Raw genomic sequence first — 23,784 nt, forward strand, 5'->3', positions numbered from 1 at the left:
ATGAGTTGCCCAGTGACCAGCACAGTCACCAGACCTCCTGAATTCTAGTAAAACTTCACAGGGAGGATCTTGGTCTGTGTCCCAGATGTGACTCTCACTCATCATCCTGCCTAATTTAGAGGTCCCTACTTCAGCTTGCCGGCCTCTCTGGATCATGCAAGAACCTTACTGTCAGGGCACCTAACAGTTCACTGTGGTACTCAGCACTGCAACTTCCAAGATTTTTTGTGGCAGGTTTTTGTTGTTTTGAGGTATTTTCCGAAACAGCAAAGCTGGAGTGAAATCCATGTGGACCGTGTCCCTGATTTTTTTTTTATTTTTTCCTACTTAGTGAAGCACAAACCATTTAGCTGTTTGGGAGACCTAGAGGTGAAATGCATTGGTGAAAGAGTTTAGTAAGCTTATCTGAAGGAATTTCTTTTACTGCCTAACCACAATTCAGTTTACTATTTATACAACTCCGGTTACCAGAGAGCAGCCATACCACATCAGTAAATGGAGGAAGGAATTCGGAATGGGCAAGATCCTCCTGGCAACTCTTAAAAAAGAAAACAAACATAAAACAAACAAAAAAAAGAAAACTCATAACTGCTTTCCTCTTTTCCCCCAAGAGAAAATACCAGTATTCTTAATTAACTGTTACATAACTATGTATTTTCATAGCAAAACGAAGATTTTACTATTGTAGCGGTGATCAACGGGCATCTGTGTAGTGACAAAACAGCTACCGTTTTCGTTATGAGTAATTGTGAAAGTACACTTATGTTGTGATCTTGCAAGGAACATACCGTTGTCAGCAGAGTCTACTAGCAGTGGATATAGCCACTACAGGATTGGAGCCTTACACACTGCTCTGATTTATCCCCTTATTTGCCCTTCCTACCTTTAGTAGATAGCTATAGCCTGATTTCCTGAAATATTAGGTATAGCCATTTACAGAAAGACTCATTTAAAATGCTATTTGTTTATCTAAAACCCTTGTATTTGGATTCTGTCTTTTATTACAAGTCCCCTTGGATGTCAGGATGGCAGTAATTATGTATTTTATTATCATTATCAGAAGGTGATACTGTTTGAAAAAAGTATATTTAGTTAGAATATTGAGTACATACATTTCCTGTAAATCACAGTTTTGTCATTAACTTAATGTGTACATGATACAAACCATTTTTAATCAGAGTAGAAACATACCTCATCTTTAGAGACAAAATAGATGCAGAAGTATGTGAAAGAAAAAAATGAAAAGGGAAAAGCCTGCAACAGAGATTCAGTGATTTAAAACATAAATATTTGATTTTTTAAGATCAGAGGTAAACCAGAAGTTTAGTTACTTTACAATTAGTGCCTAGAGACCAAATTGCAGTTGTTACCATTTCCTTTTTGTCAATCAGGTTCTACCAGTTTTAACAGAGCTGCCGACACTTTGAATACCTCTAGTATCCACCGACACCCCCAGGGAGACCCTAGTGAAGAATGGAATGCTATAGCAAAGACTTTTTATGATTCTTCTTTTCCCACAGAACATGTAAGTCAATTAAAAATATTGCGGACCAGACCTCAGTGAGCTAATTCCACAGACATTTGTACAACTGTACGCATCTGGATACTTTAGGACTGAGTCAATCTCCAAAATAATACCAAAAGGGCAACAAGGCACCATTTTTCACAATTAAGGTTGATAGAAAGCAGCAGGAAAAAGTCACAGCGTATGAATCAAACAGATGCTAACCAGTCTGTTTGGGAGGGGAGGAAGAGGGTAGTTCATTGTGTACCCTAGTAAAAATCATCACCTACAGTAAAAGTAGGAGTTAAAAATTTAGCAGTAGTATGTAAAAGTATAAAAACATTGTTTCCTTTATTACTTGATAGGCACATGTTGTTTGAAAGAATCTGTGAAAGACTAAAAATTCAGAATATCTATGAATTAGAGCCTATCCATTTCTTCTGTGCTGCAGTTATGTGGTACCATATTTGGAGTTATCTTATTATTTAGTAGGAAGGCATTACATAAATGTATTATGTACATTACATAAATGAATTAAAAAGAAAGCTATTGTTTCCCTGTAAGATTACTTCATTCAGGGTGGCACTAGCAATGGCTCATACTGTATTTTTAGATCTACATTAAGACTGTGGAGCCTGAACAACTCTTAACTGCTGTATCGGGATTTGACCTAATGTTAAATATATTACTCAAAAGTGATAAGATAATTTACAGCTGCAGTTGACCTTCCATTTGAGAAGAGGTTCTAGAGGTATTTCTCAGTTATTGCTGTCTTCTCAGGATGAGCTTTGATGTCAGGGCGTACACTGTTTTCAAGTGACAAAGTCGGTTGACTTCACCGGATTTAATCAGCTCTCAACACCATTAGCATTCACATTCTCCAAAATTCAGAAGACTGATGTTTTAAATTACTCACTCTGCTTGGCAATGACAATGAGATGGACTTTTCACCAAGCACAGTGGTGGTATTTACTGTGTCTCTTGCTTTTCCTCACTGAGGTGGAGCCAGGAACTGAGTGACCTAAAATACCTACAGCTAATACAAAGCTGTGTTTCATTATCTGACTGTGGTTACATCTACTCTGTCACCTCCAAACTAAAGCTTTTTAAATGCTGGCTTAGTAAAAGCTGAGACCGACAAGAACAGAGTGCATTACTGGTTTGATTTTACATTATTTCCCAAGTACTTAATCTATGACATCTCAGACTGGGATATGGCAGACCACACCCTCCATTCTGTGTTGGTGTCATTCTAATAACTTCTGTCCTCCAATTTGTAATTTTTGTGACCGATATGAAAAATCTGTTGGAAGATTAAAAATAGGCTCATCAGGTTTTTTTGCTGCTCAGTTTATTTGATTTGACTAACACGTATGGCTATAACTGCAGCAGATTTATGCCTTCTGCAATTTGGGTAATCTCACTCAACCAAAGTACAGTACTTTTTAAAAAGTAATAAAAAAATAAAAAGAAATGCTACAGGTACACTTGAAATTCCAGCAAAGATGTGAAAAACTGTTTCAAAATTAGTTTGTACGTGCCTGAGTACAAGGTAAGGATGAATAAGCTTCCTCAGTTCAGTTTAAACACAAGTCCCTAACCATACAGTCATACTATTCAGCAGTGAATATATTTTTACACGTGTCCCATAGGTTGCCAGATTACTCACTGCTGGCAATAAGACACAGTTTACTTGTATTTTTAGTTTGACAGCTGAAATTATATTTTTAAAGCTTTATTTTAAACCCTCTGTAATAGAACTGTATTAAAATGCTATATATATTACCTAGCTGCAATTACTTCTCCAGAGAGGCCTAAATGCTTCTTGTCTTCAGAAAAACCCAAGCCGCCGCTTTATTTCACTGCAAAATTTCACTTCCACATGTGGAAGACCTAAAGTTTTTCTCTTTGGATTAGTACAGGACAGATGCAGCCCCATGTGCTATTCCACAAAGATTATGATTAGTGACTTGCAATGAAGTATGATCTATTTCTTTCTGAGGCCTTGGGAAAGAGCATGGGAGAGTGTATGTATATGGCTGCTAGAATTAACAGGTTCAAAATTTTAATTGCTCAAAGTTACTTCCTTACTGAAATGGAGATTACAGTCATTATTGACCTGAAGCATCAGTATCTTCAGCTGCATGGCAGTAATGTTACAGATGCAATAGGCTAAGCAAACAACTTGCATAAAGTTTATTGTTTCAGATTTCAAACTTCCAAGAAATGGTTGTGCACTGAGTAAGGGAAGTTATAGCACAAAATTGACATGCTAAAATAAAGGCAGGCCTGACGACGACTTTGTGGCTTACAGTTAATTGGGGCACAGTTGCCTAATATTAAAAAACACCTGTGCAGAGGAGGAAGACCTCAATCTTGTGATCCCTGTAGGAGAATTACCTTAACATGCAACCAAATTATTAGATGTCATGTTACAGATCCCCAAGGACAACTGGCTCGGTGTAGCATGGTTTTGTTGTGCACCTGTGCTCGGGCAGGTGGCTAGTGCTACATGCCACCCCCACCAACCCCCACCAAGAGCTACACGTTGCATTACAAGTGAAATACTCATCATTCTAGCAAAAAACTGTTTCCCTACTGTGCTGTCATATGTGTTTGATTTGGACGGATATGAAGTATCTATCAAATAGTAATTAAAAGTAGTCAAAGAACAAAAATATCTGTAACACAAAAAAAAAAACTATTACAGACCTTGCATCAGTTAATTGTCTTTGCTTTCTAATCTATACAGCAAAGCAGAGAGGGAGTTAGCACTATAAACGTTGTAATTTTGGGTTTTGTTAATAAAATGCCTGCATAGCAATAGAAATGTCAATTGCAGCATTAAACTGTTTAATTAAACTATTTACTTTGCTTATCTGCATTCTAGTACAAGGTTGGGTTTTTTTAGTCATACTCTTCTGTACTAAGTCTTACGTTAAAGTTCGTAAATACACAAAAGTGTATTTGTCATTATCAAGGTGGTTTTTTTCCAATTGACTTATCTTTCTGTTCCTATTTCCTTGCTTGCTTAACGCTCAGCAAAAATCTAACAATTTGAACCTTTGTACCTGAATTTCACTGCATTATTAACTGCTAAGTTTGTGTTCTGTCAGGTGAAAGAAATATTTACTGCTTTACAGCACAAGCAGAAGCCTTCCCACATGCCTGGAGCTCCAGAAAGAAGTGAAAGTGCACTAAGAGATGAGGACAGCTGTTCTATTCATAACTCTACTATACAAAACCAAATAGAAGAAATTGAGAAATTCCTGAATGTGGAGAGACTTCATTCAGCAAGAAAAAGAAAATATGAAGAAGGCCAGTGAAGATCAGTGGCAGGAGAAAAAAAGCATGTATTTTATGCACAGATAAATCACTTACGTAAACCAGCTTTGTAGAGGTATTCTGACAGAATATGGTATATGTGCACTCTGCTTTCATGTTTAATACGGCACATAAAAAAAGTCTAAGTTCAAAAATGGATACAATCCCTACTGTTAGTTCTCTGTTTCTGCAATCAAATCCAAGTTGTTATGGGTTTTGCCCAAAGTTAGAACTTTCACAAGTTAATCTTTTCATATCCATTAATTATCATTAAATGATTACTTGAAAGTCCCTTCTCCTGCTACTCAGAAGTCTTGGCTGAAATACTTCAATTTGATTTCTGTCAGACTGCTCACTCAGTTTTCAAGCAACATCAGCTGCAACTCTTCCAAAACACAACAGTTTCTACACACACTTACAACAACTTACAGCAGTTCTAAGTGGCAGAACAGGAAAGTCTTCTGCTTACTTTTACTGCCAAATTATATTTAAATATATGTTGTAGTTGATTCTGTATCAGTAAGGTTTGTTTCAACACTAAAACCTCCGTAGATAATTCCTGATGCAAGGCAGCAGAACTTGCTTCATAAAGCTTCACTTTAACTGGTTCACATTCTTCCTTCCTTAGGGTAAAAGGGAATTTTTCTCTTACTTTACAATTACTTGCTCCATCATTTTCCTGATCTCCCTCCCCACACCTCTTGCAAACTTAAACAAGAACAAAAGAAACACAACCGATATTGCTGCTGTTTGTTGTTGCTAATTATGTAAGAAAATCAACATAAGTTATTTTCCCATGTTAGTTTTATTGCTTTTTTGTGTTGCAATTTAGAATATTCAGCTTCTTTCAACCAACTGCATACATTTTGGAAACATTCACAAATTGGTAAAGTTTTGAATAAATTTCATCTATGGTGACGTTACTAGGTCAAAAAAGATGTTTAGGTGTCTGAGAGACTGAGAAGACTGTTTTTCACTTGGTTCAAATTTTGTTTCCAGGTGTTTAGAGTGTCATACAATTGCTGCCATTGCTGCTTTCCAAAAGTCCGATGTGTGCTGTGACTAGAGAAGTAAAACAAAATTGGAAGATGATCACTAGATGTCATGCTCACCTAATAATTATTTTATAGCATTACTTTACTCTCACAAGTGAATAGGAACATTTTTTATTTTCTCCATATAAGACTGCACTTTACCAGTTAAGAGAATGCTGTAGCCTTCCCAAATATTTAAAGCAACAACAGTCATTAGTATTCTTGTCACTATTAGGTCATTAAATGAAATGTGCTGGAAAGTAGGACTCTTTCATTAAATAAGCTAATCACATTCAGTGTGAGCTTTAATAAAATTATGATAAATAGCAACTATTTAACTACCAGCAACTGAGAGGAACAATACCTTGCTTCTAGTTAAAATATTCTACAAATATAAGTGAAGTAATTAGAACACACTAAGTTCTGCAAAATGCTATGGAGAATTAAGTCTTACCTGACAACTACTTTCCTCTGTGTCTGATCTATTTTGCAGTATACCATCTTTGTCTTTACAGCTGCAAAAAAGCAATGCTGTTTTGAGCAACGTTTTCAAAGATAGTGCAAAGGCATTAAACTGTATAAAACCTGTTCAAAATTAGATCAATACAAACATAAAACCACAGCGGTTCACTTAATATTGTTTTGCTGTTTGTTTTAACAGTCTAGTAGGCAGAAAAACAAAATGATGTAACAAGATGAAGGTCATGCATAGATCCTATTGTTTGGTGCCAATATATTAAAGCAATATCCTGTAGAGTTTTTATGAACTTCTCTCCCCTACAAACACATCCTGTTTTAGCGACAGCAAACAAAACCACATTACAAATTCAACCTGCAAACAATTTATTAGTTCTATAAAGAATTACATGAAATACGCTGAAAAGAAAAACAGTTTAAAAGACAACAGTTAGGCATGTCTTTAAGCATGAAGCTTTGCAGCTATATTCTAGGATCTAACAAACCCAGAAATTAAAAATGAGTATTTTTCTGAATACTTAATGTTAGCTTAGAAGACTACAAAGGTATTGTTCATTAGCCCTGCATAAAGTACGGTACCACAGTTCTTACCATCAATAACAAATGCTTCTACATCATCAGCTCCGATCTGAAGTTCCTGTTGCATTGTGTCAAATGATATTTCTTTATTCTCTACAGCCATTCCCATGAAGGTAAGTAGCCTCATTTTTGCCATATTGTGTTCGTGCAACAAGCCTGTGTACAAGTGTTGATAGTTTATGAATATGAATTATAATTCAATAATTTCTTTTTCATGTTATTTTTACTATATATGCTTCCAATAAATTAAAATGTAGTTCACATCAAGAAAACATTCAACATGTTTTGAGGTAAAACATTAATTCCTGTATCTTCTTTGTGTTTTGCTAAAAAAGCTAGTTTAGTTGTGAATTCATCAAGATTCAGTCATTGTCAGTGAAAGGTAATAAATTTCTACAGCAGTGAAGCACAGAGAATTTCTGAAACCGTAAAAACATCACCTTAACAGAATTGTAGGTGGTGAGGGTGCAAATGAATTTCTCAGTTGCATCATCTGAACAACACTGCACCAAATGGAAAATACATGACCAGTAATGCCAAAACCTTCTTACAGCCTCACCGCTCACTCTCATGTAGTTGCTTGAAAATAAACCCCTCTCAGTAACAACTTAGCAACACAACATTGCTGTGCCAGAAGAATGTGTTTTGGCACTGAATTAACTGTTTATACCACAGCAGCAAAAAAAGCATCATGAGTCACATGTATGCTTACAGCATCCAGTGTGGCAAAAAGTGCTCCTCAAGAACAGACAAACATGACTGTATGAATGGCAACACGAGAAATTGAGCCAAGGGCTTGCACCTCTAAATCGGAGAGTTTTCCTGAGAAAAAGTCCAGGTCAACAAGTTAAGACATTAAGCTCGCTCTTAATCCAAGTTCTGTGTGGTATCAAGATTCAGCGGAAGCTTCTTTAAAAGGAATGTCAATCATTTTGTTTTGGAATGACATTCTAAACACATTGCTTGGGTAAATATTTAATTTGGAATTTATAACATCCATACACTAACAGGAAAGCACATTAGCGCAGGACATCATGTTGTGTTAATTAGCTGTAATTATGATGCAGGTTCCCTATTTGGCACCGATTCAACAAAAACATGATCACCATAATTCATACAGATGAGGAGCACCAGCAACTATACCTAACTGGGTTTAATGGAACTCTACAAGCATCAAAAAAATCAATTAGCACACATTAACCCTAATTAACAAATGCAAATGAGATTCTGATTAACTTTGCAAAAAAGACTGCCAATAATACCAGATTAAATGTGGACATGTTAGGGCGATTCAGTTGACACAGATAATGCTACTGCTGGCCTAAGTTGTCAGCATTAATAAAACACCAAATTGTAACAAACTGATGCCACCTGTAGGAGCCTTCGCTGCACAGGTTTCATGGCCTAGTTTCAACTGGTCCTGCTCCAGCAAAGGTTACAACTAAAAAGGATGCTGTACTGGCACTGAAATCCTATTATTAATATCCTTTATTTTAAAGCCCAATACCTTGGGAAGTTATTTAGAAAAAAATACATATTTAAAGATCTGTTTATCTGGGGGAACAGGTCATATTTGTTCTGAAGAATTTCTGAATGCCTTATCTATTAATTGCATTGTTTCCTATACCAACCTGCCCTTGTTTTTCAAAGGCATGGCTGAAACGATCAGACCAAGTTCCTAGCATTCCAGTCTGCACTGCCTCAGAATCTCTACCTTGTCCACTGCTCACATTCAGGATCTTCTGAGTACACCACAAAGCAGGTGAGAAGTCAAGATAAATGGAAGTAAGGCTGTCTTTCAAAAGATTTACACTGATCTTTAAGGATTTTACTAAGATTGTATGCGTCCTGGACATTGAAAATGCACACACTGTAGGTTCACAGAGGTAAAGGCCGGGAAGCAAAGCAAAAGAAATTACTATTGTATATTATATGATTAATACTACATATGTGTAATTAATCTTCCATAAATTTATTCAAATGTTAGCGTAACAGCATTTTCAGCAAATACTTCTCTGTACAAATAACAGATAAGCCATTTCAATACTTTAATTACAATGCAAAACCCTTTCCCCTAAGAAAAGCATACGATGTCTGCACAACTAATGTTCAAATACGTATGAAAAAGGTATGCTTATCCTTATATACGCATTTACAAACTACCAAAAACTTACTGCTAATTTTATCCACAAAAAAATCACACTGATATTTCCATCATTTTAATACCCAAAGTACCAGCATTTTAAAGCTTTGAGGGCAATTATTCTCAGAATTATACCACACTCCATTAAACAAAATAATGCATGTGTTAAAAGGCTGCACTAAACTCTGTTTTAGCAAAACTATGCCTTTCCTCAAACGCATTCAGCCAGTGTTCAAGTGTCATTTCAAAATCAAAGTTATAAAAAAAAATAAATCTGATTTTTATGGAAACATTTATTCATTACCAATATGTCAAAACCTTAATGCAGTAATAAAAAAATCTGCATCATTGAGCAATTTCTGCATTGTCACTGACCCCTGTCCTAAAAAGCTGGAATATAAAAAACGTAATTTTAATGCATGCAATAGCTTATGAACCAGTGCTCCTTTGAAACAGTCAATTACACATCAATGGGGGAGTGTCAAAGTGTTAATTACTACTCCTTTTTTCCACAGTGTGTAAATAAAGAGGGTGCTGACATTAACATTCCATCACATTACTTCATGTGATGAAACAAATTAACTGGGACAGACTGGCTTGCTAGGTCTAATGCATCAGCACATGCAGACACACGCACACACAATTTGCATGTTTTATCTCACTGTTCAAAAATATTTGCTGTTATAAAGTTATCATAAAAAAATTGTAAGATATTTATGCAAGCTGCTAGCTTACTCAATACAGTTCTGGTCTCTGGCTTAGCCTAGAGTATCAATGCATTAAAACTCACCTCCCAAAAGGTTTAAGAGAAAACCCCAGCTTGTCCTTGTAGAACAAACCACAATTAGCTGGTCCATTTACAATTTAGTAGAGGTTTGACTCTACAAACTCTAATCCATTATGTAAAAGTCCTATTAAATTTCCTGGGCTTCAATGTATGTGTTCAACTGAAGCACTTTGCGGCTTCCATATCTTAAGCCATGTAAATAGTCAGAAAAGTAATAATTGGAAAACTTACCAAGGGAGTCAATGAAGTCTTTGTTGTTCTGATAAAACTTGACATAGGATGCTAGTTTAGCACTTACAAAAATTGTCAAAAGCTAGAAGATGGAAAACAAGTATCAGAAGAGTTTAAATATTAGCTATGTTTCCCTCCCTGGAGACTGGACATATATATATATATATATGAACTATTGGGATTGAACGGAAAAATCAACCATTAAGAGCTAAAATTCTGTCTTCTGCCACTAGCTGAGGGCAATCTGTGCTGAGCTTCCTTTTCTCAGACTTGGAAGGCAGTTTTGCTACAGAACTCACATGACAGCAGATTTGTAATGTGAGTTTATGAAACTTCTAAAGGGAAACATTTCAGATGTAGTATTCAAAATTTTTAATCCTAAAAGCACTGATAGTACATTGCAGCTCAATATTACTGACATAAATAACTATTCTAATGAATTTAAAAAAACACCAATAAAACAAGGCACTGTACAGGTATCCTGCTAAAATAAAAAGTGACTTACATCATGAATAAGTTCTCCTTCCAAAAATTTGACTGGTTTTAAGGCAAGAAGATGATCAAAGAGAAAGGTATTTGGATCCTTCAATGCTCGTACAATACATCTAATTAGAAAATGAAAATGCTTATTTTTTACAGCAATACACATTTTTATGAGTAACAGCAACTCAATTTGTTGTTCCTTGCTTTCTAGGAAACACCCAAGGGTTTGCAACTATTGTTAAATGTAAGACATGTCACATTCCAATTTTAATCTTCATTTTACAGATGGAAAAAGCGAGGAACAGAAAGCATTAAGTAATTTGCCCAGTATCACAAATTAAGTTTGCCAGGTGGCAAGACTACAGATCACCCTACTGTTTCCATCTATGCATTTATTTCCAGCCCAGCCTTCATTCCTAGAGGTATTTTTACTGTCCTCCTAAAATTTCATAGAATTAAGTTGTTTAGGAAGATTAATTACACTTGAATACATGACACAAAACAGAGAAAACCCCAATACCAAACACTACAAGGCCTATGATTTATCAGTTACAGCTCCAGACTATAAACAGACCTACAGTGTTTCTAGAACTCTAGATGAAAGCTTTTGTTCAGCAGCTTGTTAGAAGCCTTAGTGCTACCCTCGCTCCGATGGCCAGCGCCGCGACCCTGCTATGTAACATACAGCCAGAAGAACCTAGTGTCTGCACAGGCACAGCAAGATGACAAACCCAAGACAGACACGTTCTTTCAGATGTAAAAGGCCTCAGACTGCTGTAGGGTAGTTAATGAAGTTTTCATTTATGCACAGATACTTCAATTTTCCAAATGAGACATCCTGATTTTCCTCCATGCTCAAGTACAAAGAACTCCCTTGAGAACTACTGGCTGTATACACCTGGCAGAACTAGAGCACTTACTAAAAATCTAATTCCTAAGAAGAATCATGATAGGTAGAATGTCAAAATACAAGCTCTTACTCATTGCGGCCAGTGGGGGAAAATATAGCATAAAGAATCAATTTACTCCCAGCTTGTCCAACAAGTAAGCTTACTTCTGTGCAGTTCACATCCTTAGTACTTGCTCACAGAAAATAGAGCAAGAATTTCTTTTCAACAGAAAGTGCTATTTGAACACTTGAAGTTAAAGAATGAAACAATCAGCAAGTAAAAAAATCTGAAATAGATGACGCCAATTCAAATTTTGATCGCAGTTGATGTAAACGAAGTGCTTATCCAAGGCTGATCTCTCCCAGCAGTGACCAGAAACACACCTGTGCACTTGCACAACAGAGTAAACCTGACTTTGCCTGGAACCAGCCAAGCCCACTGTGGACCGCACAGACAAACTCTCGATAAGTCAGCCATGCTACAGACAAAGCAGCTGCGGCAGGGCCCTCACCTGCCAGGTCATTCAATACTCAATAGTAATGTGATCAACATAATTTAGCAATTAAGGAAAAGCTACTTTTAAGGAAAACAGGAAGCCAGTATTACCTATGAGCATCAACTCTAGCCTGGGAAGCATTGTCCTCTGTGTAACTTCCAAGTAGTTCCACCATTACTTTTGCTGCGGTGTCACTATAGAAGAAAAACAAAGTTACCTCAGGACTGCTGAATAAAATAGTTCAAACAAGACACTCAAATATTTAAATAATTCCATTATGATGTTATAGGTCAAATTAAATTACACTTGAGAAGATGTAGATGATCCATTTTAATTCTAGTGGAGAGAACAAATTAACTAGATGTATTCTTTCAATTCTTGTTCTACAAAATGTTTATCTTCACCCTTCATTTCATTCTCTTAAATTGATAAATTACCTGCTGGTTATGGAAAAAGCTTTCTGAGCTAGGAACAGCTCTATATGGTTCACTAGAATGCTCCTCTTATGCACATCTGGATTTAATCACTGCAGAGTAAGTAGCACTGCAAAGTTTATTTCAAATGCAAAATGGCATATCTTAAAGAATATTTATGGTCAGGCAAATGACTAAAAAAACTGCCTTTTCTTCTTTCACAGATTCTCTCTTCAAGTATTCAGAGTGAGAGCTGCTCGTTTTCCTGACAAAGTTAAGCAGCCAGAAATCAGATTGGCTGCTGTGAAGCAAGCAGCTTCCAACATTGCTTTGACAGGCAGCTTTTGGAAAAACAATTCTTTCTAAGAAAATTGAGTAAACCTACAGCCTTGTCTACCCAGATTATTTTGTAAACAACAGCTCATCAATGCTGCTGCAAACCAGCTCCAAGACCGTGGCTGTGCATTTTAACAAATCTTAATTTATTTTCACGTAACAGTTCTTACATGAGAACGTGTCACACTAGTGAGACCGGCAGCTGCTGATGTTTTTTAAAAAAATCTCGGCAAAAAATATAAGCATAGAATATGCTACGTGTATACACACAAAAAGCTGTTTCCTGTTTCACATGGAGTTCTTGTTAACTATCGAAATAGAAGGCTGTGACAGTTCCTCTATACAGAGGATAGATTTTGCTGATGCCACCTTTCTACTGCCTTTGAACAAGATCGGGTGTGGATGTACACACAACCAAAACTCAGTAATGTGAGCATGTGCTTCGCAGAAGCCTCCCATGCACATACACAGACTGGCAACTACTTTACTAAGAGGCACATTCTCAGTAGACGGGAGGAAGGTTGCATGCTACTCTCCAGAGTACAGAAGTTACAGTGTAAAGCTACAATCTTCCTTCAAAGTAGCGTATTTCCAGATAGAACAAAATTCCCCATTGTAGGTCAAAAAGGCCTACAAAATTTTCCTTAAAAGAAGAAACTGCAAAAATAAAGTTTCAAATCACTTTGATTACTTAATGGTATAAATTTCATCAGGAAGGAACAAACCAACACAGTACTCCTAGTACGTACTGTGCTGTGATACAGGTTTAACGCATATAGCAGCACAGGTCCAAATGTTTTTTATAGTACAATGACACTATCTTTATATGGGTGTTTATTTTAAATCTCACAATATTTGACAACTTCTCTATAGGGTGAGGTTTTGTGGTCCTAGAGAATTTACCAGATTTCATAGATGTACAGTACAAATATTAAGACATCACGGGAAACAAGCAATATCATATATGATCTGGATGCGCACTGAACGAAGACAGTTTGTGCCCAAGACAGGGGAATTTTCTATAGGTTCCAGGCATTATTCCAGAACTGTATTCAGGGATGTAAACTCGAATGGAATATTTGTTTTAAGACTCCAGCGTTAAAGACGTCAGCCTATGTTTTGTCATGGCAACTAACGTTGGCGTGTAGAGGAACAAACAGCTCTGTATCAGTGAAATAAAATTTAGACAGCTTTATATATGATGGAACCATTTCCATGTACATCAGTCTATGACAGACTGATTTTTGCACTGGTGAAACCTCATCAACACTAGATATTCTAGTGAAGACAAAGAACCAGTTTAATACAGGACAGATACTATATAGACATTCAAAGAGGCTCAGCTCACACCCTATTCAGCCTAACAATACAAGACTCCTTATTTAATACAAGCTGTCAGTAGTTGTTCTTGTACACTTCAGAACTGTGTTACAGATTTCTGGAACTTTTCCTCTTCTCCCCCTTCCCTTAGGAACAAAAATAGAAAACTATGAATTTAACTAATTTCAAGTAGTATTTGCAACCCCCCCACCTTTTTTTTTTTTTTCTTTTTTTCTTTTTTTCTCCTTTTTCAAGTGGGGAAGGAGTGGAATCTTTCAGTTGTATTTCTAGGAAACATCAGAATACTAGACAATAGACAGAACACAAGACAATTACTCCCAAACTTTCTGTGCTAATTTCCTGTGAGCCTCAGCAAGTATCACAGGCCTTTTAATCTTACTCTACTCAACATCAGATTACTACCATAAATTAGGATTTTGAAAGCAGTAATACAGATCACTATTTTATCAAAGCTCATTGCCAAATGTGTATCTCACCTAAGATGCAAATGTGAACATTTTTCCTAGCAAGACAGCTTGCACAAGTACTCTTGGCTCCACTTGCCAGTCTAGATGCGTAACTTGACAAAAAGCCAGGAAGAATTGAAGAGTGATGGTAGATAAAAGGAAGAAAAAAAAATACAGAGTATTCAGAAACTTAGTAAGAAGTTGGAATCATGTCCCTCTACATTACAAGATACTAAATGGAATTAAATGAAACAATTATTTCGCAGGTGCCTGACATGCTGAACTTTTTGCTAGAGGTATTAATAACCAGACCTGTCAGACCTGTTTGAATGGAAACTTGGGCAGGACTAATCCTGCCCTGAATCCTGCCAGGTCAATGGCAGAGACCAACTGTACGCTGCACCAGGCTGGCACCTGGCTGGGCCGTACAGGAGAACCCCACTCTGGCTGCACGCAAGTCATGCACACCTGTAAAACTCCATCTGTAACTGGAAAACACAACAGCTCGCATTACCTTGCAGTTTCATACTGACACAGCTAGGAAAATGCTGAAGACTAAAGCAGCTGAGGCACAAAAACTCTACTGCAGAACCTTTATGGCAAGGAGCACGAGCAGCCGAGAAAGTAACTAATCTTTCACAAAGTTCAGCTACCAAATACAGATCTGAGAACAAGCCACAGCAGCCATCTGTTTTCCAGCCACCACCACCAATTTTTCTTCAGTTGATCATGGGAAAGATAAAAAGCCCTCTTCGAAGAGATCAAGACGATTTTGATCATCAGAAAGAAACTTCAACCAGAAAGTGACTGGAAAAGATTAGATAAAACAAGCTTTCACTTATCGCTGCAGGAAAAGGAACACCACACATAACATCTGTATGATTTAATTTTCATGAGCTACCAGTCTGTTCACAACCAACTTAGCCACTGGGGAAAAGTCTATCAGCTACGAAAAACCATCTCTTCTGCCGTACTTAGTTAAAACATCAAATGAACAAACCCCCTTAAACTCTGTTGTTTTCCACATTGTATTCCTTACCCTTGATTATAAATCAACACGGTAACCGAGGTAGGATTTTTTTTACTTATTTTTCAGTTCCCACTTATCTTCCCATACTGCCAGATAGAGCAACATTCCTGAGTGCTAAAGCTGGAATGCTGCTGTGAGTTTCCCATACTATTGCAAATACTGCCCACTGATCCAGGAGTGAACCAGGTCAAAGGTGCTAGGGTCACTTGGTGTTTTCTTTTCTGGAGAGAAGTGTAAGCGCTCTGAAACATTGCTCCATCCAGTGCAAAGCCTGCTGCAACAGACGGTAAGGACACCGGGTACAGGAGTAATGTGTTACAGGGTTAGTGGAGGTTTTTAATGCCCAACTTAAAAATTTCACTTATTATCAGTAAGCAAAACCCATTTGGTAGCAAGGTTACTGGTAGCGCTGCAAACGTAAAGTGGAAGTTTAATCCACAGATTTTTTTAACAAGACTAGCTAAAAACAAATAGCTATTAAGTAAGGGTATTAAGCTAGTTAAAACCTCTCAATAAATCAATAAGATGAAAAATGTTTAAAAGAGTAAGAGCATTACAGAGTATCACTGTGACATTTCTGAAAGCAAGCACTAAGCCATGTATAAGATCTCTGATTAATGTTTCTGAAATTATTTTGACCATCTGAAATCTGTCACACAGTACTACTATCAACACAAAAGCATTTTAATGTTAGTAACAGGAATAGGAATTCCCAACAATGTTGTAGCTCACAGTGTAACTAGTCCACGAGGATTCATCATCCCTAAATTGAGGTTAGTTACAAATGATCCTGCTATGCTGATGCAGCATTTCCAGGCTACAATTTCAGCAGGCCAGAATAAGCTAACTCTGCTGCCAGAAGGAACTCACCTCCTCCTATGACAGCTCCACACTTGCCTTTGTTAACCCCTGGGAAGGTCACCTCACCAGCCCGACCCACCGTGCAGCTGCACAAGTGCCTACACCAGCACAAACCGACATAGGTTCTGGTAGCCAGAGGGGACAGGACAGAATTTCTCCCTTCTGCAGCAGTACAAAGTTATTTAAATGTAGAAAATGCAAATGCAGCTACACTACCAGCATAAGCCAGCGGTGTAGAGGTCCTGATGCCAACTCACTAGGAAAATTAACTTGGAAAACTAACCTGGAAAAGAGTGAGAAGCACGGGGAGAAGTAACACACATCCCAAACTACAGCAGGGACAGCTTAAACAGGCTGAAACTGCTGCAGAACTCCATGCTCAAACCACTCCTGGATACCAGCCCATCTCTACAGCCCTAGCCAAAACAGTCAATACACCGTATCACAACTGTAAGATAAATTGATGACAGCTCTCAGTTAAGACCTACATTAATTTACAGACATGATACACAGAGGATTACTTTACATGCCAGAAGACACTGGTCTGCCAAGTTTGGTAGATCAAAGATGCTTCTTATGATCCAGGATTATTGAAAATAGCCAAGCAGGTATACTGTGGACATTAATTCCCGTGACTAGTGGAAAGCTCTGTCCTAAAAGTAATGTTTACATAAAAAGACTGATTGTGTTCACTGTGATTGATAAGCCTCGCAACATTATTAAGTAAGAGATAGCACTACCATGCACTAAAATATCGAAAGTGCAATTAAATAATAAACTTGGCATAATCCTACAATGGCTCAACGACTAATATTTATAGAAAGGAAGAGTTTTATTTTGAGAGTCTGTGGTTTGCAGCTAATTCACTATTACCTTTAATATTCTTGGAAACACTGGTTTAATCTAAGAGTGCTTAAAAACATAAAAAGAAAAAACCCAGGTATAACTGGATTGAATTATCAGTACAGATTAATTTTAAAGGTGCTGTGAGAAATACGTTCCCTACAGATCAGTTACAACACATCAGCTTAAAATACAGTTATCTAGTATCTATTACTTGTCTTTTATACCTTTTTTTGCAGTCTACTAGGACATCATACAGCAGCCTCAGAAGCGTGTGTTTTTTCTCTGTGCCAAGATTCCAGTCAGAAATCCATTTTCGGACCTAGGCAGAATACAAGTGGGGAAAAAAACACTGAGAAAAGACTAAAATAAAACTGAAAATATTTCTCATTTTCTCTCAAGCAGAAAAAGATTGAGAAGATCTTGCACAGAGATTTCTCCTTTGGGTCCTCTGACTCTCAGCCCTTGCCATTCAGAGCCTGGAAGTTTTCCCGTGAAAAGCCAAAAGTCTGTGCTCTCCACGTTACTTCCTAAATAAGGATGAATGATTCTAATACACCCCGATTCCAGACCAAGGGACAAGAACTTGTGCCTCACTCCTGATCAAAGCTTCTCATTTCCATTGCTATCACAGGAATCAGACACATTTAACTACGTTCAGCATCACAAACAGAAAATAAATGGCCACTTGATTTAGATCTGTAGACAGACCTTTATAAAAATAATATCTGTATTCTGCCTTTCTTGTGTCACTAGGCTCTGTATCAACCCTGACTACTATTTAGTGAGACGCAACATGGTTAATACAAAGGCCATAACTTGAAGCGCCACATTAATTACCTGATCTAGTTCAGTTGGAATGTACTGGATGGCACCACATGAGGAGGCCACTTTAAGAAGGCTGCAGTACACCGTGTATCTCACAGGAGTGTTCTTGTCCATACCGTGGAAGAGGTTGCTCAGTCTAAACCACAAACAACAAACAACTGAGTTAAAGAGGTTTCAAAAACCATTACTGGAGTGCACATAAATGTTTCTATGAAGATGCATGCTAGTACACACAAAGCACCTGGTGGCACATCACATCCATGATGAATTCTAATGGCTTTCCGTTTCGTAACCACTTTCATCAAAGCAGTTGAAAACTATTTTCATTTTAATTTTGTAATACCCAAGCAAAGAAAGTATACTGGTAATTCTATTTTATGAAAGGGAAAAAAAAAAAAAAAGCATGCTTCCTGCAACAGAGTACCATATCTTGCCAGATACCCCACACAGATTTAAAGACATAGAAGATAATCCTTCCTCTTTAAAGGAAGGCTTACTTTGCAAGATCCCATCGTCTCACTTTCCTCTGTACAATACTCACAGCTGCAATCTGAGAGATGGGCGCTCTCCTTCCCGAAATTTTACTAACTTCTCACACAGGCTTTCAATCAGTGCTTCTTGTTTGTCAGGTTCCAGGATAAGAAGCAAAGAGACTACACTGTTCATCACACTCTCAACATCTGCACAAAACACAACACGCAGCTGTTTAAACCTGCAAGCAGCAATCATCAGTAGCAATTTAGTGCTGGTAAGTTACTTCTGCTATGAATCTCTTGCCAATTTGCATCGGCAAGGACTGCAAAAGAGAGAAAATGCTAAGATAACCCACCTGGCTATTCATCAGAATGTACCAGAGACTTGGCTCATGGTCTTTCACCAACACATCTCTATGTAAAGCAAGAATTACCACCCTAAGGTCAAAACAGAATTTGGTATTTGGTGTCATGCTTGCTCCGAATTCTCTGTTCACACAAACGAGAGGTCAGAGGAACTTCAGGTTTTGGTCTTAAAAAAACAGTGGCTTCCTCCTGCACATGCAGAAAGCTGCCCCACGGTTCTATAGCAAGAATACTAATACCTAGTGCTCAAGTACAGTAAAACATTTTGCCAGGAGCGCAAGGGATACCCAGACCACAGGGAAATGCCTGCAAGAACAAAGGACATTCAAAATCCTCCCCATCTCCTGTTTTAGGCCTGGTGTTCCGTCCTTTCCAAACAGGACCAGACAGGTTTTGTGTGTTCTTTTCGTAGTCTGCCCAAGCATCAGTTATGCAAAGAGTAAGAACAAAATTCATTATATATGGGAAATACTATTTATTCCCTGAGATGACATCTGAACATCAAACAGCGGAGCAATAAGCTGCTCCAGTATTTCATACCCATTTGCCTACAGTAAAAGTCAACATGAAAAATAATCTTAAGTACTCCTTCTTAGATGAACCATGCATCCTTCAAACACATAGGGTAATCATGTTATGCATATTCATATAGGCATATGCCTATATTCAGTCACATATTCATTCAGTATATGCCAATATTCATATTAGCAATTGATTTTTTACATTTAAAAGTTCTATATGGAATTCATATATTGATACAGAGCACAGCAGGCATAGAAAGATCATTAAGGCTACTGTGCATTATTAGTGCCATTAAAACATATTAGTGTAGCTTCTAAGGATCTACAGCCCTTAACTTGGAAAGAGTTACTGATCACTGAAAATCCTAGTGTCTTCAGACAATAATAAAGTTTCGACCTTTAAAATTTCTACTTCCAGATGTCTAGTCCTAACTTTTGTTACTTTAATCTTTCTTGACCTGCAGCATCACAGCCTTTAATTGACAGTAAGTCTTATTTTTATCGTACTTTTTTCTTCAGAGAGAAAACCTATTTTACATACAACTTGCAATGCCCTCCTAACAAGCACAGCCCAGCTCAATTTCTGACTTCTTCAAAGGGCGCTGGATGTCTGGAGAAGGGAGGGGTAGAGTACATGCAAATTTTACATGGCAATGATGGAAGTAAGCACTTCCAGTTTTATAAAGACGCATGTGTTAACATGCCAGCCATGCAAAATACCTCTAAATTCTGCCAACTGTTTCTGTTTGAAAGCATTGACAGCGATATGTTTAGCAAAACCAACAAAACTTAACGATGCAAACCTTTGTCATCCTCTTTCAGGCACACATCACAAACTTCAATGATCTGTGCCAAGTCCACATGAAGTCCACCTTCAGCGTTTTCTTCCGAGATTTCTGCTCCTTTGGATTTCAGGTAAGCTCGAAGTTCTGCAGCCTTAAAAAAAACCAAAAGACAACACACACAAAACAAGTTGTTTTGTGAACAGCAAGATCAAGTTAAATTTCTTACAGATTTTTGTTCTGCTACCACTCCTCTGCCCCCGCTGCTCACACTTCCTCTCACTTCTCCCTACCTGGTATCCTCCAACACTCTCCCTCCTCCACTATAACATACAACCCAAATACCAACTCACCGCATGATGCGTGCACGATGCTGCACATGCTGCGGCTGGTTTGCCAGCAACTGAATAGAACACACAACTGTTGAGCTTTCTCACAGCAAGTGTCACTTATAGCTGGTTAGAGAACACCAGGCCTAGTAAGTATTTGTGACAAAGATGCTTTCTTATCAATTTTTATAATCTTTTACTCCCTTTTAAAACCAAACAAAACAATAAAACCATTTAGCTGCTTTTTCACCAGAGAAGAAAAAGGGTAAAAAAAACTAGTTTAGAGAAGGCAGAACTTACAGCCTTCACACAGGTTACAGACAGTTCCCCATATAATGGTGCAACCTGTCTGACCTCGTTAGGATTTAAACCTACACCAAGAAAACACCTTTCCTCCAGCGACAAGCCTATGCATTAACTTCACAACCCACGGTTTCAGCAGCAGAACCACAACCCTTCAGACACAATCTGCATGAGGCCGTACAACTTCTGGTATCAGGGGAACTCCGATCTGCATGCCACCGTGACACCAGGTGTAATTTACATCAAGCTCAATGTCAATCATTATGGTAACATAAGACACAGCCAGATGCCCTAGGCCCTTTCATTGTACCGAAGATGTTTCAGGCCAACTACTTGATGGGGAGTTACAAGACATCATGGCGTGTGAAAACCGGACCGAAGGGTAGTAGCTGTCTCTGTATTTCCTGCAGCTCTCCAGCCCTGCATATATGTACCACTTCAAAGACACTGGGAATAGCAACTCAAAGACAAGAGGAAGAAGTCGTTCAAAGACAAAATTCACGGTTCCCGCTCCTGTAGCATGGAGAATGCTGCAAAACCAAGATGCATGTGTAATACTCGGTAACTAGTTTTCCTCTTCTGGAGAACCGTACTGCTGGGGGGCGGTGACAGCCAAGTCCCACGGGGGCGAAGCGCTTTGACGAGGCAACTGCAGGCACAGACGTTCCTTCAGTTCACAGCTCCTCCGCCCCGCCCGTTGAGCCCCGCTCGGGAACACCCCAAGGGCTGCGGGCGCGCCCCGCGGCCCCCCAGGGGGCAGGCCTGGCAGGGACGGGGACGGGCCCGGGACGCCGCTCCGCCCGCCCCGCCGGCCCCTGCCGCCCACACCGGCGCGCCCCACTCCCCGCTCAGCCCCGGCCGCTGACCTGATCCTCCTCCGTGATGTCGATAAAAGCCGGGACGCTCATGGCGGCGGAGCCTCCCGCGCCCGGACCGAGCACGCCGCCCGCACCGGAAAGGCAGAGCGACTTCCGGTGCCGCCCGCTTCCGCTTCCCTGCGGCAGGGCGGGGCGGGGCTGGCGGCGTCTGGCGCTGGGCGCCGCGCGCCGCTGGGCGGGGCGAGGCGGGAGCGCTGACAGGCGCTCGCCGGGGCGGGGATCCCGGAGGCCGCGGGCCCTCAGGAGGGCGCGGGCCCGGGCCCCGCAGGCGTCCGCCCGGTCCACCGGCAGCCCCGGGCCTTCGGGCCCTCGCCGGCTGCTGGCGTGCCCGGCGACGGGCAGTGCCTCGGCGGGGGAGCCGTGCTGGCCGCGTCTGGCTGCCCCGCGCCGGCGAGGCGGGAGCCGCAGGCCGCCCCCTCAGGTTCTGAGGTGCGCCGAGGCCGGTACCGTGTGGAAAAAAAAAATTTTTCTCTTACTCCCCGTCTAAAAGGAGTATTTCCTACACATAACACAGACACGCTTAAAAGTCTTAAGTGCTGTGCCTGGTGCTTAGATTGCTTAATTTCGGTTATGTTGGGAGGGAAACGTGCTCGGGGAAAGGACAAAAGTTCCTGCCCAGAGGCTGGTAACCTGGTGCTCTGCTTGTCTTAACGCCTGAGCTCGTACTCTAATTAAAATAACGAACCGTGACTTGGTGTTACCAATGTATTGCACATTTTTCAGCTAAAGAGTAAGAAATTCCCTGTTCAACAGCTCTGGCAAACCAACAGGAACATAGCTGGACTTCCCCGCTGTTTCAAAGGCTAAAATGAAAGCCAAAAAAAAGAAGTAGAGGGAAAAAGAAAACCACAAGCAAACTTTTATTTCCCTGTGGCTTATGCTAAGTGATCACTGGATACAGAAATTTAGAAAACACTTAGACAGGTTCACAACTATTTGGATTATATATTTTCTGAAGACTTACTTAATAAGAGCTGGAAGGTTTTGAGAGAAGGCTTTGTGGATGACCTCTTACTGCTTCATAACAGTACTGGCTAGAAAGTAATTAAGAGTCTTTTATTACTCTAGAAGTCATTGAGTAATTCAAGATAGATATTTCTTTGGAGAAATACAATCTGACAGCCAGTAATGGAGTTTTGAAGTGCCAGGAAAAGAGAGCCGAGATGATTATTCTGCTAACGAGAAACTTGAGGCTGGTGCTACGGCCCTGTGTTGCGTATCACTTACATTAGAACGTGTGAATCATCTTGGTGGTACAGTGTTTTGTAAAGTTGTGTCCCCAATGTAAAATAACTAAATGAGATACAGTTCACTGGGACTGGAGGTAGTGTTTTATGCTTCAAGAGTTTTACATAAATAATCTACAGCATGAAAAAAGTTATATTGATTTATTGATCATACCACTGAATGCCTTCCTAATGTTGAAACTGTTTCGCAAAAAGACCCTGCTGTCAGCAAAATGCTCATTTAGCCCCAATTTTACAAATGAGATTTTAGCAATAAATATGGAAACACAAATAGAAAGGGGCCTTAACAATGGTATTTCATGTTCTTAGTGGTTCGTATTGAGAAATCATTTACACAAACTTTGGAGGCTTATTGAACATTATTGACAGCCTCAAGAGATTTCAGAGAGGTTTGCCAGTGTATTGGAAGGTAACTCAGAAAATCTAGCTATTGATCATGAACTCCGGGGATGTGCAGACTAAAGGGTGCCACTCTAGACAGCTGCTGTGCTTAAGAAACAGCAGATGCTATTTTTGTTGCCCTATGAAAATTTTTCATTCCTCAGTAAACAAATCTTGATGAATCAAGCTTCACTGGCTGGGGAGTGTGAGTCCCACCCCTTCTCCAAAAGCTGAAAAGACTTAATTCTGCTGTGGAATTACTGGGCAATTTGCAGGAATCAAAGTCACAATCCAAGGTTTGGGGGAATATTGTGAGCTTGCAGGACAGCCTTTGCACCTTGGCTCTATACTATGAGTTTTATGTATTTGTATCATAACTTACACACATAGCATGATTCTATCTATACCTGGTTTTGTTTTGGATCTCCAAGCATTTTGGGAAATATTTCCAATATTGG

The 23,784-nt window shown here is 39.1% G+C and overlaps 2 protein-coding genes across 2 annotated transcripts in view; one reads left to right on the forward strand and one right to left on the reverse strand.

Annotated features, from left to right (window-relative positions):
• Window positions 1-5,120, forward strand: part of CCDC73 (coiled-coil domain containing 73) — a 57,563-nt gene extending 52,443 nt beyond the window's left edge. Inside the window, exons 16-17 of the mRNA XM_037401657.1 lie at window positions 1,392-1,525; window positions 4,621-5,120. Coding sequence (XP_037257554.1) covers window positions 1,392-1,525; window positions 4,621-4,830 — 344 coding nt within the window. The 3' untranslated portion in view covers window positions 4,831-5,120. The remainder of the gene's footprint in view (window positions 1-1,391; window positions 1,526-4,620) is intronic.
• Window positions 5,121-5,614: 494 nt separating this feature from the next.
• Window positions 5,615-21,804, reverse strand: EIF3M (eukaryotic translation initiation factor 3 subunit M). Its single transcript, XM_037401653.1, has 11 exons — window positions 21,687-21,804; window positions 20,210-20,342; window positions 18,588-18,726; window positions 18,059-18,182; window positions 17,446-17,540; window positions 12,059-12,142; window positions 10,585-10,684; window positions 10,080-10,161; window positions 6,931-7,074; window positions 6,317-6,377; window positions 5,615-5,890 (listed from the first exon to the last, which is right to left on the reverse strand). Exons 1-11 carry the CDS (start codon window positions 21,726-21,728, stop codon window positions 5,770-5,772), a joined length of 1,125 nt encoding a protein of 374 aa, XP_037257550.1. The 5' UTR covers window positions 21,729-21,804; the 3' UTR covers window positions 5,615-5,769.
• Between the last annotated feature and the right edge of the window lie 1,980 nt (window positions 21,805-23,784).

This window comes from Falco rusticolus, chromosome 10, assembly GCF_015220075.1.
Source record: "Falco rusticolus isolate bFalRus1 chromosome 10, bFalRus1.pri, whole genome shotgun sequence".
Taxonomy (NCBI): Eukaryota; Metazoa; Chordata; class Aves; order Falconiformes; family Falconidae; genus Falco; species Falco rusticolus.

What these genes read in the sequence shown, in the direction of transcription:
- EIF3M (XM_037401653.1), bottom strand. Translation starts at nt 21,728, where the DNA reads ATGAGCGTCCCGGCTTTTATCGACATCACGGAGGAGGATCAG. An exon ending in CCTGAAAGAGGATGACAAAG is followed by an intron (nt 18,727 to 20,209) that starts GTTTGCATCGTT and finishes TGTTTTGTGCAG; the next exon opens with ATGTTGAGAGTGTGATGAAC. An exon ending in AAGGAGAACTTATTCATGAT is followed by an intron (nt 10,162 to 10,584) that starts GTAAGTCACTTT and finishes TCCATCTTCTAG; the next exon opens with CTTTTGACAATTTTTGTAAG.